The sequence below is a fragment of the Phasianus colchicus genome, chromosome 1 (genome assembly GCF_987193195.1).
Source record: "Phasianus colchicus chromosome 1, bPhaCol1.hap1.1, whole genome shotgun sequence".
Classification (NCBI taxonomy): domain Eukaryota; kingdom Metazoa; phylum Chordata; class Aves; order Galliformes; family Phasianidae; genus Phasianus; species Phasianus colchicus.
Window position 1 is genome coordinate 62,264,003 of NC_143436.1, and position 17,644 is coordinate 62,281,646.

Sequence of the window (17,644 nt, forward strand, 5' to 3'; positions counted from 1 at the left end):
AAGCCCAGGTACCCAATGGTATGAGGATCTTGAAAATGAGAGTTCTTTAACAAAAATGACCTGAACCTTCAAAGGCATCTAGGGCTCTGCTTATCCTTCAGTGGAATATGTTGCATAAAGCAAGACACTCTATGGAAACCAAAACTGAAATCTAAGTGTTTAAGTCTAGACTTCTATCTTTTCTGTCAGTCATTCCATTGTGAAATTTTGGAAACCCTACACAGTGTGTTAGACATTTAGGTGGAAGGTGTAGGTTTGTCATGCTCAATATGTGCACCCTGAACATTTGTGTGAATTGGGAGTTTGGAAAATCCAAGAAATCTGATGACAGGTTGCTAAAAAATTTAAATTAAGACACCTTCAGTATAATGCTGTTCTGCAGTTTTCAAAGCCCGTTTTCTTTAAGTAGCACACAGACATCCTGCTGAATGTCTTTTTGGCCATTGCTGTGGACAACCTTGCTGATGCGGAGAGTTTAACATCTGCACAGAAAGAGGAGGAAGAGGAAAAAGAAAGGAAAAAACTAGCTAGGTAAATCAATATGCATCCACCTCAAAAGCATGCACTTGTATATATATCCATATATAGAACCTAACACATTATGCTTATATGTATGTGCAAGTATGTAATATGTTTAAGTTTTCTGTGTGTATATAGATTACATAAATATGATTAATATAATTTATATATAATTATGTACAAATGTATTTTAATTCAAACTAAAGGACAAGAAGGTGTTGGGAGTTGGGAATCTCACAATTGCAATGATGTGAACAGAAGAAAGAAAGGCTGAGTGACTGGTGAGATTTCAGGGCATCAGTTGTTAATGAGTACGAAATGCTATTGGTGTACCAGTACCTTTTGAGTATCCCTATTACCTCCTGATTGCTCTGGACCACAGAGCAAGAAAACGTTTCAGATTTCCAAGGCACAGGATTCAGTGACTTCCTTCTTTTTATATGTCATACACTGGAGAAAAGTTCTGGCTAGTTCTATTAGTATTTCTGCAGACTCTCAGGAGAGTTGAGCTGGATTTAGAGCTTGTCTGTCATTCCCTGTTGGCAGCCATGGGGAAGTCTTTCCTAACCAGTTACTTCAGTTTGCTTCTGGGCTGCTTGGAGGGGATCCTTTATGCAGATCTTTCTGCTGTGTCCTACACACCATTCAGGAGAGTCTCTTTGTCTCTGGAAGTGCAGTGAGTGGCAAAACTTTGTAGGCAACCTAGTGGAAGTCCACAAGACAGGGTTTGAAAACATTTCATGCCATTGTTATTGAGTAAACAAAGAGAAGATTTCTAGTCACATGCCTAGAACGTGTGTGTACACAAAAATGCAGTCACCTACTTCTCCATGTGCACTCTCATACACATATATAAACACATGCCATTGAGAAAGCTATGAAGTAAAAGGATACTATGTGGAATTAGAACAGAAGAGGACGAGGTGGAGCCACTGAAATATAATCTGGACTCAGAATGGAGGTGACAGTCAGCTGATCATTCTCTTGGTGTGTGCTGTACTGTATGAAACAGCCTTTCACCTTTGTAACTGTTTTCTTTTTATCTTGTCAAATTGTTAGGACTGCTAGTCCTGAAAAGAAACAGGAGATAGAGAAAACAGCTGTGGAGGAGGAGACAAAAGAGGAGAAAATTGAACTGAAATCAATCACTGCTGATGGAGAATCTCCACCTGCTACAAAGGTCTGCTGCTAGCACCACAGACTATGCAGAGATGATGTGGACAGATTGAGTTTTGAGGGGAATGAAAACCCTCTGCTTTGTTTGAGTCTTTTTTTCTTCTGTTTCTGTTAGATTAATATGGACGACTACCAGCCAAATGAAAATGAAGAAAAGAGCCCATATCCCACAACAGAAGCACCAGGTATCTCTCTGTTTTCTCTTATTCCTGATCTAAAAAAAAAAACGTTCCAGTTGCTAGTGCACATAGAGCCAAATTATGATAGCAAGCAAGCTGATCTGGTAATGTCTTCATGATGGGAGAAGGTGATGCAATTAAATTTGTAGAATCACGGAAGGGCTTGGGTTGAAAAGACCATTAAAGGCCATCCAGTTCTAAACCCCCTGCCATGGGACACATTCCACTAGATCATGTTTCCTAAACCCACATCCAACCTGGCCTTGAACACTTCCAGAGATCATACTTCCACAACTTCTCTGGACAGCCTGTCCCAGTGCCTCACTATCTCCAGAATGAAGAATTTATTTGTTAAATCTAATTTAATCCTACTCCCTTTCAGCTTAAAACCATTGCCTCTTGTCTTTCCCCTCACCCTCCTCATCCTTACGTTTAGGCTCCCTTTAAAAAATGGAAGGCTTTTTACAAGGTCTCCCCAGAACCTTCTCTTCTCCAGGCTGAACAAACCCAGCTCCCTCAACCTTTCTTCATCATAGAGGTGCGCCAGTCCTCTGGGCATCCTCTTGGCTTCCTCTGTACCTGCATCAATACTTCTGTCTTTCTTGTTCTGGGAGCACAAGGCTTGGATTCAGTATGCCAGATGGGGTCTCAGAAGAGCAGAGCAGAGGGAATCCCCTTCCTCACCTTGCTAGTGACACTTTACTTGCCCATGTTTCCTTTGCAGTTCCTGTAGTGATTAGTGGTACTTGAGCACACATTACATGATTAGATATATGTTTTCAGTCCATTTTTTCAGTATGCTATGTTAGGGAAGATCCACAACAGATACTTATGAAGGTAAAAGTGCTGAATGACTTTTAGAAATTTTTAAATCAAAAGAGTCAGTGCAACTTTATATATATGATTCTAAAGGTGTAAACTCAGCCTAGAATTGATCATTTGGACCTAATGAACTTCATCATCAAATTCTTTATATAAAATTGGATGAAGCAATCTCGGAACACAGAGCAGTTTTACTTTGAGAATTCCTGAAGGTTAGGTCTTTAAAATGGTGGGTAGGGGTGGAGCAGAGGTCAGTTCAACTTCCATTCTTGGAAAAGTGTTGAAACAAATAACTAAACAAATACAGCAATGCAAGATAAGAAGAAGACTAGCAGGAACATGGATTTGCTGAGAACAAATCACGTTAAGCCACTTTTATTTTCTTCTAAAAGGGCTGACAGGACAGGGGAGAAGTAGATATATATACTTTGACTTTGCTAATGTTCTGAATGTCTCAAAACATTCTCATAAGCCAGCTAGAAAAAAAAATGGTCTAGATGATTGGGAGATAAATTGGTCAGACTCTGTACGTGGAGAGTAGCAATAACCCAAATGAGGTTCTACAACCCAAAGGCCTGTCCTGAGTTCAGTTCAGTTCAGTTCAATGTTAATGACCTGAGTGATGGAAAAGGAAATATGCTTATTACATTTGCACATGACATGAAGCTAGGAGGGACAGAAAGCATACTGAAGGGCAGCATTAGAATTCAAAGAGCTCTTGAGGAACTGGATAAATGGTCTAAATAAAATTGAAAGTGCCAGGCTCTACATAGGCAGGAATAAACAACTCACAAATAAAAGATCTTAGGTGACAGTAGTTAGGTAACAGTCCTTGAGAAAAGAATTTGAATCTTGTAATCACAAGCTCACCAGAAGCCAATAACATTTTGCCACCTGTCAAAAAGCAAACAAGTAGTTATAAACAGTGAAAACATGACCCTTTAGTCCATTTACAGGTTTCTTCTAACAGGCAAGTGAAAGCTAACCAGAGTAAAACAACTTTTTTAGTCTTTTAGCAATTGAGGTCTCCGTTGAGATACAATCTCATTTTGGGTGCACTACTTAAGAGAAGTGGAGCTGAATTGGAAAGAACCTAGAAGGGCAAAGTGGAAGCAATGCAAGGAGAAATTGAACTGAGACTGAAAGAGCTGCGGTTGTTTGAGCTAGGGAAGACAGGGGAAATGGTTTCAAATGCATAAAAGGTTGTTACAGGTAGAACGTAAATAATCTCAATCTGTTATGATTAAGGGAATTAATAGGTTCATACAAGGGGAAGATTTTCTAGTAGTGAGGCTCTAAACAATTGTGAAGAAGGTTGTGGAAACCTAGCATCACCAAATATGGCTAAGAACAGGTTAGAGAAATATCTGCCAGAAAAGACTTAGATATATAATAATTAGTTGATCCTAGCTTGGCAGACATTTGGCCATGTGTGATCTCTTCTTGCTCTGCCCTTCTTCATTTCTGTGATTATATAACAGACTGTAATAGGTAATAAATTACATTCTTCTCATTCTATGATTCCTAAAAAATGTCTGTTAATAGGCTGATGTGATAGGGTAAAAAAAGACACAACAGTTCACTTTAAATAGATGAGTGAGAGTTTCAGACAGTCAGAAAGGAAAACTGTTCATTGCATTTGATTTTCAGAACAAAAAAATCTGTGAGTTTGACATACTCATATTCATCCATATTCGTAGCCTGTTAATCAAGAGTAGACTGTGTTTCCAACACCATAAAATACAGTTCACTTCTGATATTTTTAGGGCAGATCACTCTGGATTTAGCCTTCCAAGCACCTCTTTAGACACAGGGCATTCACTGCACACCCACCCCCAGTTACTAATCTGTTTTAAGGAATCTTCAGTTACAAGAACAAATTAAAACAGCCTGAAACAGTTTTGTTTCTGTTTCTCAACTAGCCTGAATTTGTAGACTGTTATATTTTTTAAAGTAAAGATACACATACCTGTATAACAAATCTAAGCCTACTCATAATAGAATTATATTTCAATTACCTTCCGTAGAAAATTTAGAAATAGGCTAGCAAATGAAATGTTTGACAAAAAACAAATCTACAATTTGTTGTGGATTTTCTATCTGTAGACATGTATAGGATTAGAGGTCAGGAAATAAAGCAAAAACACTTTTAAACTCCTGCTTTGGGATGCCAGTCCTTGGACTGGCATGCAGATGTGTGTTTGGTTGTCTTCTGTCTTTCAGTACAAAGCTCAGAAGCACCAGTACCCTCTTGGAGCAGAAGTGGCATTTCACATCTGTCTCATGTAGGCAGGCCTGGGGAACAAAACTCCAAGGACCTCACTGGCGTTAGCAAACAAGAATTTCCCAATCCCCAAGTGTACCACTGTCCCACTGTACCACTGTCCACTGTTCATCAGCTCCCTTCTGATCATCAGATCAGCCCAAAATCCTTCTGATGATTGCCATGCTACAGAAGGTGCTGTGCAGCTAAATGCAGCCCTCCTGGGAAAACATCCTTCACACCAACTTGGTTTTTCCTTTATTATTTGAATCTACCCCACTCCATTTCCTATTACTTTCTGTTGCCTCAACTAGAGTTTTCTCAATAACCTCTTCTTAATGTTTTTGCTGCACAGTATTTCTCTTAGTCCTCAGAATACACTATGTATTTGCAGCTCATCAGTTCACCTAGCCACTTAGTTGGAGGGAGAGACTATTCCTTCCAGAGATTTGTGTACACTAGAGGGATTATTATGCTGACATGTTTATTATAGGAAGACAGGGAGCAAGTCCTGTGGTCTGGTACAGAAACAGACAAAGAATTCAGAACATCAGATGAGGGTCAGATGAAGGCTTGAGGTGATTTATGGAAGTTTGAAGCAAAGCAGTGTCCTTACACGACGGCTCTGGTCTTTGTATAGAGTAAAGAAAAAAGCCTCTCCATTGAATCTATCACTGGTGCTGCACTGTAGCCTGTGTGTGTCTGTCACAACTAAAGTATGCAACTGTTCTCATGAAATGTAACTCAAGATGACAGTCCAAGTTTTGAGTTTTCTTGAATTTCAGAAGAGTTCTAAACTAGATCTCAACTTGGTAAATCTGAGTCTTGCTTCATGATTTCATGGCAGGCTTGAATGGAAAAGTCAATTTTTAAACAGTGGTATACCTTAGGTATAGAAAATAGCCAAAGAACAAGTGTGAGATTGCAGCTGACATGCTTCCCAGTCAGCTTGTGAATACCATGTTGACCTTTGCTTGTATGAATGCTGACACCTGTGCAATATATTGTTTCTTTATACTGGGAGTTAGCTTACACAGCGACCTGAGCTGATGCTGTAATAATGTTATACTTTTTCCTTTCTTATGTGCCCTAGACCCTACTTTAAATGAAAAACATTTCAAACATTATTCTTTCTCCGTAACTGAGGAACTCAGTGTGTTTTCCAGTCTGCAGCTATGTAGTTGCCAAAGTCATTAATATATTTCTTGCTTTATGGCAGACACAAGAGAAAGAGGAGAGAAACAGACTTCCTTATAATCTTCATGGGGCTGGTCCTTCTGCTAAAAGTCCATTTTCCAGAGGCATTCTCCTATACCTATTAGGAATAAGTAAATAAATAAATAAGTAAATAAACACTTTAAGTAAAGCTTGCTTCAAGAAAAAGAAAAAAAAAAAAAGATCTAATATTGATGGCACAGAACTGGGGCTCAGAATAATAGTCTTTCAAGTGAGAGCTCTCAAACATCCTACGTGATTATGGGCATTCGTATTTCAGACTGTTAAAGAAGTAAGATTTGCTTACCCCACTCCTTGTCAATCCACTTTGACATCTGTAGATAAAAGGTGCAAGTGTAAAGTATTGTAATATTATATAAATATGAATATTAGCACAATTTTTTCAAGTACTATTCACAAAAGTACTTCAAAGGGAATAACACCTGTAGAATGGGTATTGTTAAGTGTGTTACAACATAAAATTGAGCTGTTAAAAAATAGACCAGATTAAAAAGTGCAGACTGTGTACCAGATCAAACATATCCAAAAATGTATCAAGCAAACTTGAGCCAAACTCTTGCTACTAGAAATGTAAAGAATTTTTTTTCATCCTATTTGCATGCAATAAAAGCATGCATTGAAAAAGCCACTTTTCTCCCATCTCTGACATCTAGATTAGGATCTGTACTGATTCACCTGTTCTTCTTAATATGTCCATTACCAGATGAAGTGTTATACCTGGCCCTGAAGGAACAGGCTTTTCCTGGAATTATCTCACTTTAGAGTTAGGATAAACCCTTTAACTACAGCTTCCTCTTTTGCATTGACTGGAAGATAAATCAGTTGTCAGGATCTCTTCTTGAAATATTTCTTCCTGTCTTGCTAATTAGGTGAGAGGATTGTGAACTTTAAAATAGCAAAATCCCATTGTGTCATTTACGAAAAAGCTTCTGACTTCAGCACGTAGAAGAAATCCTCAAAGGTGGAAGGCTCTCTTTCACATACCACTTATTTATTTCCCATCTCTGCAGTTTCTTTCTTGAGTGTTCTCACTGGTCTGTACAGGGCCTGGAGTTCTGCTCCATAGGCATCAGGTTCAAGAGGCTCAGATTTGTCACCTGCCTTTTTATTCCTCTCCCCACTGAATATTGAAAGAAGGTAGTTTTAAGGATTTCTGATAGGTGTATGTTAAAATACCTGTGCTCCATGTTTGCTTTATGGCATACATGCATTCATCAAAACACAAGCCTGGGTGCAGCAATGGCTCCATGGAGAGATTGCAAAGAGGATTACAAAAAATGCTGATAAACTGGAGGAATAGTCTGAAGACAATAAGATGCAGTTCAGTAAGGATGAGGTCAAAGTGCCACTCGTGGGAATCATCAGCAGTATAAATGCAAAAGGAAGTGAAGGGCGGAGCAACCATTATATTGTAAAGAGTCAGTGGTTCACAGAAACCAAAAACTGGTGGCAAATTAACACAAGATTGTGATGAAAATAAGTGCCTATGAAAAGCATTTAAACAGCAAAATGGCATTATAAGATATAAAAAACAATTAACTCTCCTTTGCACCAGTAGGACCTCAGCAGCAGGTTAATTCTACCGAAAATCCAAGGGTAAGTAGTGAGAATGATCTAGAGAACACAGCATCTCAGGAAAGACTGTTGTTTTTATCTAAGAAAAAGAAAGCCTGGCAGAAACAAGTATGTAAAAGCCTTCTGCAAGAGGAAGGGAATTCTCTCTTTTCTGTACCCATGGACAATAAGAAAATAAGTGATGGATTTAGACCACAGCAAGGAAGCCTAAAGATAGTCACTAGGGGGAAGTATTTTGCAGAAAGGACAGTGAAGCATCTGAAGAGACTGTTGTGAGGATATTGTGGACTTACCAGCATTGATGGTTCTACAGATAGACTTGATCAATGTCTGCCAGGGTAGGTCCAAGGAAGTGGTTGGTGCCTCAGAGGAGGGAAATGGACAATAATCCTCAGGCTTTCATCATCCTATTTTTATAGTTCTAAGTTAGTAACTCTTATTTCAATAGAAACAAATGTCTCACCACTCCATGAGGGGGTCATATTTTGCATAAAATAAAACATTGTGTGTGAAATAATAAAAATATTTATTGCAGCAGAGGAAGATGAGGAAGAACCTGAGATGCCCGTCGGCCCTCGGCCTCGCCCAATGTCTGAGCTGCACCTCAAGGAAAAGGCTGTCCCCATGCCTGATGCCAGTGCTTTTTTCATCTTCAGTCCTAACAACAGGTATTTAAGATGCTGCTCAGCTGTAAAAGAAGAGATTTCTGGCATGAAATCTCCATGTAAGCACAAATGTAGAAAGCCTTCTGACGATATGCAGTGGGAGTACAGAGCACCTGCAAGTCTAATTGAGGACACAAATGGAAAAAGCTTTGGAAATAAGGGATTCAGAGGAAATCCAGTAATTGGAACTCCCCAACAAATTCAGGTCTAGATTGTAAGCAAGCCATCATGCAATCAGTCAAACATGAGGTAGGAGCTTCTTGTCCTAATAGCTGCTCAAAATTCACTCCCAGTAGGGAGTTTTTGCATTTCTGCATATTCCCACTCAGCAAGAATGAGCATGCAAGGAAAGAAACAAGGAGGACAACAATCCATAGCTCTGAGAGGAGCCTGAGGAGAATTATTCTTCACCCTCTTCCCCCAGTCTCCTTCAGGCAGCCTGGCTTCACATTACTCCAGTTCTCTTTCCATTGCCAGTGTGTGAGACCAGTACCATGAGTGGAGGACTGAACTATGGCATGAGAATATATCTTTCTAAGGGTGCAGGAAAGAGCTCACTGATCAAGTGGTCTGTTCAGTGGCATGTATCCGAACATCTCCCTTGGAGACTTTGCCACCAAACACAGCCTCAGAGCAAGGCAGGACTGTAAAGGCCCAAGAGAATTCAGAGCTTGTCTTCCCACAGCAGGACTTGTGCCACTTCTCCTTGGTATGTGCAACAGAGAGAGACTGATGATGATTGGGACTCATGGACTCTAATGTCAGCTTTGCCACCCACCCCCACTGTTGCTTGTTGAAAAAGTAAATTAACCTCTGCAATCATCTGTAAAATTGCTATAATAGGGGCTTGGCAGCTCAGCAGCCAAAAGTAGAGCTAAATAGATTAATGAAGTGCCTCTAGAATTATGCATAGGACTGTTATGAGGTTTAACTCTTCATATCCTGATATAATTGTGTGAAAATATGCTCTAATAGCATCAAGTAAGCCTTCTACTCTTTGATGGGAGACTGCTACTGCTTACAGGCCATTTTCTCACTAAGAACACCAGCACTTCATATTAAGCTGAGCTTTAGTAGATGCCCTGTATGGCATGAGAACCTCCCAGAAGCCCTTTGCAAATGGCTGCCTGGGCTATAGCCATTTTGCCAGATTTGTGCCCTACTAACAGTTAGATTTCTCATGCCTCACACCCTGTGACCATCTAGCCCCATCTCAGAATGATACTGTTCATCCCCAAACCCATTTCTTCTGCTTACCCCCTATATAAATGGGGAACATTTCTATGAATGGAAAGGATGTTATTTTGGTTTGGCAGGCTGTAGACCATATTTAAATGGAGAACCAAGCCTGACTCCTGCAGGCAGCCAGTTACCCCTGTGTGCATTACTGCATTACATGGGGAGCTGAGATTGCTGAGCACTCAGCAGGGCAAAGCACAACTGCTGTGAAGCTGCTATGCAGAGCAATCCCTAAGGGCCAGTCTTGACAGCTGAAGAGGAGAGGGGAATGTTTCCCAAGTCTTCCTGTTCTCTGAGAGATAAAGTTGTGCCTCTCCTCTCTCTTTCAGGTTTCGTGTCCACTGCCATCGAATCGTTAATGATAACATTTTCACCAACCTGATCCTATTTTTCATCTTGCTCAGCAGCATCTCCTTGGCAGCTGAAGACCCCGTCCGACATCTCTCCTTTAGGAACCAAGTATGCTTATCACACTCCTTCCCTTGCTGTATATTAAGAGTGTAGCACAAGCAGCTCATGAGCTGAAGTCAAGAAACACAGAAAAGACTGCATCAGAGGTGTTGGTAGTGGCTCTCTGCTCTGGTTTATGCCTTTTGTACACTGTGTGTGAACATACAGGGAAAATGAATCAGAGCAGAATTTGGCCTTGAGTTAATTTTGGAAGTGTCTGTAGGAAAAGAAATGATAGACAGCTAAAGCAAAATTATTGCTCACTGGAATTAAAGGCTTTAAAAATGGGCTGGAGAAAATTGAGGTCCAGAGAATTCTGTGTTGGGAGATGTGCAAGTTCCCTTTGAAATATTTGTTCTCCCAACACATTTTTTTTTTAACTAAAAAGCTCTGGGCCTGATTTTGTCTTTGTTCACCCTAGTGCAAATCAGAAGTACAATTCTTGAATTTGATGCCATCTGTCTGGGGGAAATTGGTGTCTTTCAGGTTAGAATCAGGCTGTTTCTGTGCAAGCTGCAAAGCCATCACTGAATTTGAGATAATCCTCAGAAAATATGCCATGCTCCTCTCCTGGCCAAGCTAGGGGAAGAAGAGGAAGGCATTCAGCACAGAGATATATTCTCAGTTTCCTTCTTGGCCATTCTTTTTAACCTTTTGAAATGACCATGGCTTAGATTTGCTGGTGGTAGTTTCCATTAATCTGGGATCACTACAGAAATGAGAAGTGTCAGCAGCCATATGTGAGACTTCTGATCTCTACTGTCTGCAATGGCAATTTGGTGCCTTTATGCTGGAAGAGCTTGCTAGGCATAAACTTTTTTTTTTTTCTTTTTTTAATAATAAGACCTTAATTTAATGCTCAGTGTTCTACTTCCCGGAACTATTCTGGCCTGAGCACACATTTAAATGCATAGATGCATGCAGAGAAGTTGTTAATGGAACTTTATTCCTGAATTTATCTCAGAGTTGCTTTGCATTTCCTCCTGAAGGAGGGTACAGAATAACAGCCCAACATGTTACAGTAATGAGCTTCTACATGGCTGAGTGTGCCCACCGTGGAGAACTAGAAGTACATCAGTACATATCAGTGGTGCAGAATGGTATCAGCTGGCATATTGGATTCTGACAGAAGCAGCTGCAGAATACATAGCAGAGATTTAAATAAGAAAAAGTAGTAAATAAAAGAGCTGAAGTTTTAGTGCAAAGTGTTCTGCTGTGTATTTGAACCCATTGATGTTGCATGAAATTCTGTGTTTAATTTTTGCAGGTACGGGTGTTTAAAATGTGTCATGCCAGGGGACACTGACAAGATGTTTGGGTTGCAAAAGTGGTCTGCCTTTACAGTTTGGCAGTAGAACAGTAAGATTGTGCCTGTGAGGGAAAGAAAGCAAGCTGAAAACAAACAACCTACCCTGCCCTCACTGTGGGACAACATAAGCAGGCATTCACTGTGACTCTTGCAGACCAGTGCTCTTATTGACACCAGAGCTGGAAGGAATAGAGAGCAGTTCCTCCAGCAAGAGCTAACAAAGAGGCCTGAGTACTGCATCTCCCCTGGGGTGAACTAGTGGCTGCATCTCTCCTGTGTCACACAGGGCTCAGGCAGCAAGTCTGTGCAAGTGTCCCTCCAGCCTGGTCAAACACTCTTCAAATACCAAGCAAGACCTAAAATGTTAAGTTACAATAGTCTCTCTGGTTTTGGTTTGTTGTTTTTTGTTTTTTGTTTTTTTTTTTAATATATTCTGGATTAAATATATATTTAGGGAAGAATAGATGTGCCTGCTGGTAAATAGTACCAGTTACACAGGTGAGATTTTTCATCTGTATGGAATATCTTCACAAGCTGCAGCTCTGGGTGCAGGTTCACCAACATGTCCTAGCTGCTTTGCAGTGTTCTGGTGATGTAAAACAGCTGCAGGCCCAGCGTGCTCATCCACTTTAATCAAGTTTATGGCTGCTTTATGTCAATGGAGTCATGCAAACTAGTCTTAGAGTACTCATGAATCCGGCACATTGATTATAAAATTATTCCACTGATATAATAACCAAGTGTCAGGACCTATCAGGCAGCAACATGAGGGGACATTTCCAGCTGTAATGTATGGAAATTAATATAGAATGCAACTGATGTCCATCCATCCTTGAAATGGCCCTTTTTTAATTCTCTAAATTGCAAAAAATTATGGAGCCCAAGCCAGAACTGAAGAGGTCAGAACAACTTCTGCATTAGTCTTGGGGTCAAAAATCCTGTAGAGACCTGAGGGTTTTTAGGTTACAAACCAACAGTAGGGTATACATGTCCCTATTTGACCTTCATTGTCTGCAAATTAGTCTAGATTAGGGTCATGCTTTAACAGTGTGATCTAAAATAACCCTCTAGTTTGCAGTGGTTGCATCATTGTCCAGGATGTACCAAGCTGTAAGAATTTATCCACCTGGGTTAGAAAATCACCTAGATAGAATTAAGATCTGTAAGAAGGGAGAGGATAGTTTACTTCAATATGTTTGTTAGTGTTTTAGCAGTAGAGGCTTCAGTTTGAAAAATAATCAGATTTCTACTGCTTCCATATATTGGCCTTCATGTTTAGAACTTGATTAAGCTAAAACAACAGTTATCCATGGGCACAAAACTTGTAATTTTTACCTTTTCCAGTGTATGTAACACCAAAATGGTTTGGGATATTGGAATTCATTGGAAGTGAAGAGAGTTCAGCTCTGGTCTCACTAGTCAGTAAAGGAGTTCCCATTTACCTTTGTGAGATGTAGATCAATGGGCAGCGAAAGACATCTCCACCCTTGATGCTGTTACTCTGCAAATCATTTAACCCTTCCAGACTTGCTGCTGCCTTCTGTGACACTCGAGGGCCCCTTCTTGTGGTTTGCTATGCATGCCATTGCTATGCCCACCACTGGATCTGAAGTGATGGGAATGATGGGTGTTTTAGCTTGCTTGTTTTACAGAACGTCAATGAAAAGATAGAATATATAAGTTGGACACCTTTGATGCATGGCTAAATTATTGTCACAGTGATGCTGTTGTTCAATTGGCAAAGCATTTCTATTTCGCCCTAACCCAGGGTAGAGGAAAAAGAAAAAAGAGAGCTCGTGCATCAATTTGCAGTCTGGATACTTTTTTTCGCCTTTTTGAGAGACACAAAACAAGCCTGAATTCAAGTTAGGAATCTCAAGTTTTCCACTGAGAGACCAGAAGTCCTCATGTTCTCAGTTTGGAAATCTATTTAATAAAAACCCTTACATTGTCTGCTCTTTATCACAATCAATAAATAAATAACTGAATAACCAATGAAGAAAGAAAATCCTGCAATAATAACAACCAAAAGCTTGTTTTCCCTCCAGAGCCCTCCTGGGATTGTAACTTAGAAAATATTTCATGTAACGTGCTGCTTGTCCTATGTGTCAGGACCTTCATTGCACTCTACAGGACGTCGTTGCAAAACCATTTCCCATATAGTCCTCCTTTTTCCCTTGTTAAGAGATTTGTGTATTTGCTTTTGAACTGTGATTTCCCATTCCAATGGCCAGTCACTGATCTACCTTCCCCACTCCTATTCCCTTTTGTTTTTTCAGGTTCTCTTTTATTTTGATATAGTTTTTACTGTCATTTTCACCATTGAAATTGCTCTGAAGGTAAAGTGCCCATCTTCTCTACCATTACCTGTTCACAAGCTTACTAGTTTTCTGCCACTATCTGTTGCTAACACACACGCCTGTTTGTTCCTGGGTCACGCTCAGTACAACTAACCCAATTGTGCTTATTTTTCAGATCCTAGGCAATGCAGACTATGTCTTCACTAGTATCTTTACATTAGAAATTATTCTTAAGGTAACCAATCTGAGCAATAAATTCATTTCTGCTTCTTTCTCCTCTCTCTCCCCCTTTCTTTCTTTCTTTTGCTCTTTCTTTCTTTCTTTCTTTCTTTTTTTCTTTCTTTCTCTTTTGCCTTTTCTTGCTCTCTGTTGCTCTCCTTTTTTTTTTTTTTTTTTTTTTTTTTAACTCCTTTAACTCTCTGCACAAAAGATTGCTTATCTTTTGGTTTTATGCTTTTGCTAGTTGCTTAAAAATCTTATGTGAACTTGTAAAATAAGGCCTATATCAGCACAGTACTTTTTAGGGGAAATGCAATGACAGGATGACAAGTAGGAGAGGATCAAGAAAAAGGCCATCATCCCAGAAAATGCTCTCACTGCCCTGACCAGTTTTTCCAAAACAGAATTTATTTGCTGAACAAATAACCCTGAGCTCATACTCCTCTCATTCGTCCTACAACTCAAAGAGAAAGTCTCAGTTCTGCACAGGTCATGAGGTTGGGCCAGAGAGCAGCCAATGACTTCTGTAAGTTTACAGGATGCAAATATAGGAGCCAGGCAGTGATTCTACCAGTGAACACAGTGCATAAGTTAATTTTTTCAGGTATGGAGAGATAACCAAGAATACAAATCACTGAAACACAAAGGACTGTGGCTGCAAATGTAAACTGCTGCAGTGCCTCTTAAAACTGGCTTTGTATTTCCCAGGAAACGTGCCCTCTACCAAAGGAAATGTGCAGATGTGCAGCAGAATGTTTTAGCTCAGAAGAAAATAAAAATAGGCTGCCTTGTTCTTAACTCTAATTGTCCCAAATTTGTGGGCTAATAATTTAAATAACAATAATTGAGCAAAGTTCTGGCTTTCTAAATGCTAGGTTTGCTTGGCAGCATGTTTTTTTTTCTCAGCAAGCTGGTGCTAAGTGCTGGCAGGCAGCAACCTCGAGTTGCTCAGATCTTGCAGCTGAAGACCCTAATAACAGTGTCTAATCTGGAGGCTGGCAAGTAGGGTGGCCTGTGCGTATTTTTGTAGAGAGCCATGCTTTTGATATGACTTTAAATCACCAAAACCATAATATTCTCCAAAGAGGTATACATATTGTGCTGTTGTGGCATATGCATCTGTGTTTACACAATAAGTGTGAACGTGCATATACCAAAAGGCTTGTCAAAAAAGGAAAACATCTCAACAGCAACACTTAAAAATTATAGTTCAGTGCTTGGCTTTCTACATCAGGGCACCATCCCACCTGTTTGAAATTACAGCAGCAATTCTGCGACCACTGAAGCAAATGGTAACACTCCCATTGAGTTCAGAGAAAGCATAAAATACCTTAATTCATTGGCATATTGCTCTGTTTTCATCAGGGAAGTGTACGGCATAGTGCCTATTTTCGAGCCTCCTCGATTGTCCTCCTGTTAACATGAGAAGATTTAGCTCAGCATCCCTGGACTTCCTCCAGGTCTAAGTGGGAGAGAGGTGCAAGTACTACCAACATTTAAGAAATTCTTCTGTAGTTTCTGCCTCACAGTTTCCTTGGTTTCTCAGGGCCTGTTTCTCTGCTGCCTTGAATTAAGCAAAATCTTTTGCACAGCAGAAAAGCTGGAGTAAATAATAAGAAGTGGAAGAGTAAATGACTATGTGATTGTCAAGGCTGTGAAGAAACAAGCTTTATCTGACCTCATGTTGATGGCAGTATCCACAAAACTCACATTGCCATGGTGGAGTCTGATGAATGTTAGCAAGGTGGACAACTTTGCAGTGTTTTGAAGTTAGTTATTGTTTGGCTTTACATGGCATCCTGAGCTTTGTTCAGTGCCCGAAGTGGGAGGCAGACATAGTTTATGCACTCTTAGAGTGTCTCTTCAGTAAAAAAAAAATTCTCTCCACAAGTTTGAGAGAACCACAGTTTGTATACAACATAAATTCAGTAGAGCTTCCCCTCCTGATTTCAATGGTGTCTCCTTTCTTTCAAGATTGCCATACAAAATCTAACCAGTAAAGGGCACCTTTACCTCCTTTGTTATGGCAAGAACCCCCCCACCCCTTTCCCAATCAAATATGTCTTTATAAGTATAAATTCTAAGGCAAGCCGAGAGTTTATACTTCCTCCCCTCTCAGTTCTGTCTGATTGATTGATAGCTGGTTCCCTGATGTCATGAATGTTTGGTGAAAAAAATAATCTGATATACCATGTGCCCTTCCACTCTCCTCTGACTGCAGTTGTCACAGGTAGGCATGTCTGGAAACCAATAGAGGCTGTGCCATCCTGAGCTGTCAACAGGAGCCAGAAAAACCCAGGTTGAATTTCTTGTTCACAGTTCTCAGTTGGAACAGTCCAATCTTTGGGGAACAGTCTCATGGTGTCTGTTTCAGGTTACTATAGACATCTAACTTAGATGAGAATCAGAGGACTAAATTTAGAAGCCCATGTTCCTAGCCCAGGTAATGAGATTAGCAGTTGTGGGAATGGGTTATCTTCAAAGGAATTATTTTACATCACTCACCGAAGCTAAGGTAGGTGGTAAAATAAACCCTCGCCCTCTTTCACCATGTCAGACTCATCTAGTCACATTCTAAAACTGAGCTCATTCTAAAATTTAAAGTCAAGGCCTTTACTTTTGTGAGCTCAGAAGTGTTTAGATCTGACACTGTGACTGAGAACCATTTCTATTTATAACATTAACATTTCTGTCACTTAATCCAGTTCTGGAGCTGAGACATCCTCCTTGGCACCAGCAAGTGTTCAATACCCCTTTGTACCCAGAAAGAGTAGAGAGCCCAGGTAAAATAATAAAATCTTTCCTTTCCTCAACTGAATGATGTTCATAATGACTTCCTCCATGAGCAAACCTCTCTATGTCAAGGAACATTACCTTGGGTTTTTTAGAAAAACCAAGGAGAAAATGCAACTTCTTGTAAAATAAAAAATGAAAGAAACTAGTTAGTGGTAGGAAAAAGGATGTAGGATTGAACTGAATAGAAGGAGCAAACTGAAGAGAACAGAAATTCCGCCTAATGCTTTGCTTCAGCTCTAAAGAAATTAAATCCCTTAGGAATTCTTTTTTTTTTTTTTCATAAAAGGAAGAGAGCTCAACTGTCCATGCAGCTGTGCATTAAAAAGCATCACAAAAGAGCCCTTTCTATTTCATGCTTTTTAGTCAGTTCAGCTAAAGATGCCTTTAGATAATACTTAGTATAATACTCACAAGTGTCCTCTGCCACTGAAGAAAAAGGGAAACTCATATAAATGCAAGGAGTAGTTTTTGCAAACAATTATTTTACTGCTTTACTGATTTAAATTTTATGTACTCTATGCACTCAAAGTGCATATTTTCCTCCCTAAACCTAGTATTGGCTTTCCCTAGTTAGGTCTTTCGTAGTTATCTTACTGTCATCTTCATCTTCTCTTCTTTCCATGGGGACTCAAATTCTCCTTTGGGGTCTGTGGGTAGATAGTCTGCTATGTTAGAAATGCCACTCCTACCCAAATATATATTCTGAGCTCAACCAGATGAGTTTGGTTTCTGAACAGATGCTAATGGCAAAGTGTATTTGTGTCTTCATGTGCCTTCCTGCAGATGACCGCATACGGGGCTTTCCTCCATAAGGGCTCCTTCTGCAGAAACTATTTCAACATCTTAGACCTGCTGGTGGTCAGCGTTTCTCTCATCTCTTTTGGAATCCAGTGAGT

At 39.9% G+C, this 17,644-nt stretch overlaps 1 protein-coding gene across 21 annotated transcripts in view; it reads left to right on the plus strand.

Annotated features, from left to right (window-relative positions):
- The window catches only part of CACNA1C (calcium voltage-gated channel subunit alpha1 C), a 467,840-nt gene that overhangs the window by 374,741 nt on the left and 75,455 nt on the right, over nucleotides 1-17,644 (plus strand). For 15 of the 21 annotated variants that reach the window (XM_090145296.1, XM_090145280.1, XM_090145336.1 and 12 more), the window contains 7 exons: nucleotides 417-531; nucleotides 1,579-1,699; nucleotides 1,811-1,880; nucleotides 8,306-8,438; nucleotides 10,004-10,133; nucleotides 13,713-13,772; nucleotides 17,532-17,638. In XM_090145296.1, the coding sequence (XP_090001422.1) occupies nucleotides 417-531; nucleotides 1,579-1,699; nucleotides 1,811-1,880; nucleotides 8,306-8,438; nucleotides 10,004-10,133; nucleotides 13,713-13,772; nucleotides 17,532-17,638 (736 nt within the window). Of the gene's footprint in view, nucleotides 1-416; nucleotides 532-1,578; nucleotides 1,700-1,810; nucleotides 1,881-8,305; nucleotides 8,439-10,003; nucleotides 10,134-13,712; nucleotides 13,773-13,908; nucleotides 13,969-17,531; nucleotides 17,639-17,644 lie in introns of all 21 variants that reach the window. The other 6 variants (XM_090145329.1, XM_090145375.1, XM_090145382.1 and 3 more) reach the window with 2 other exon arrangements.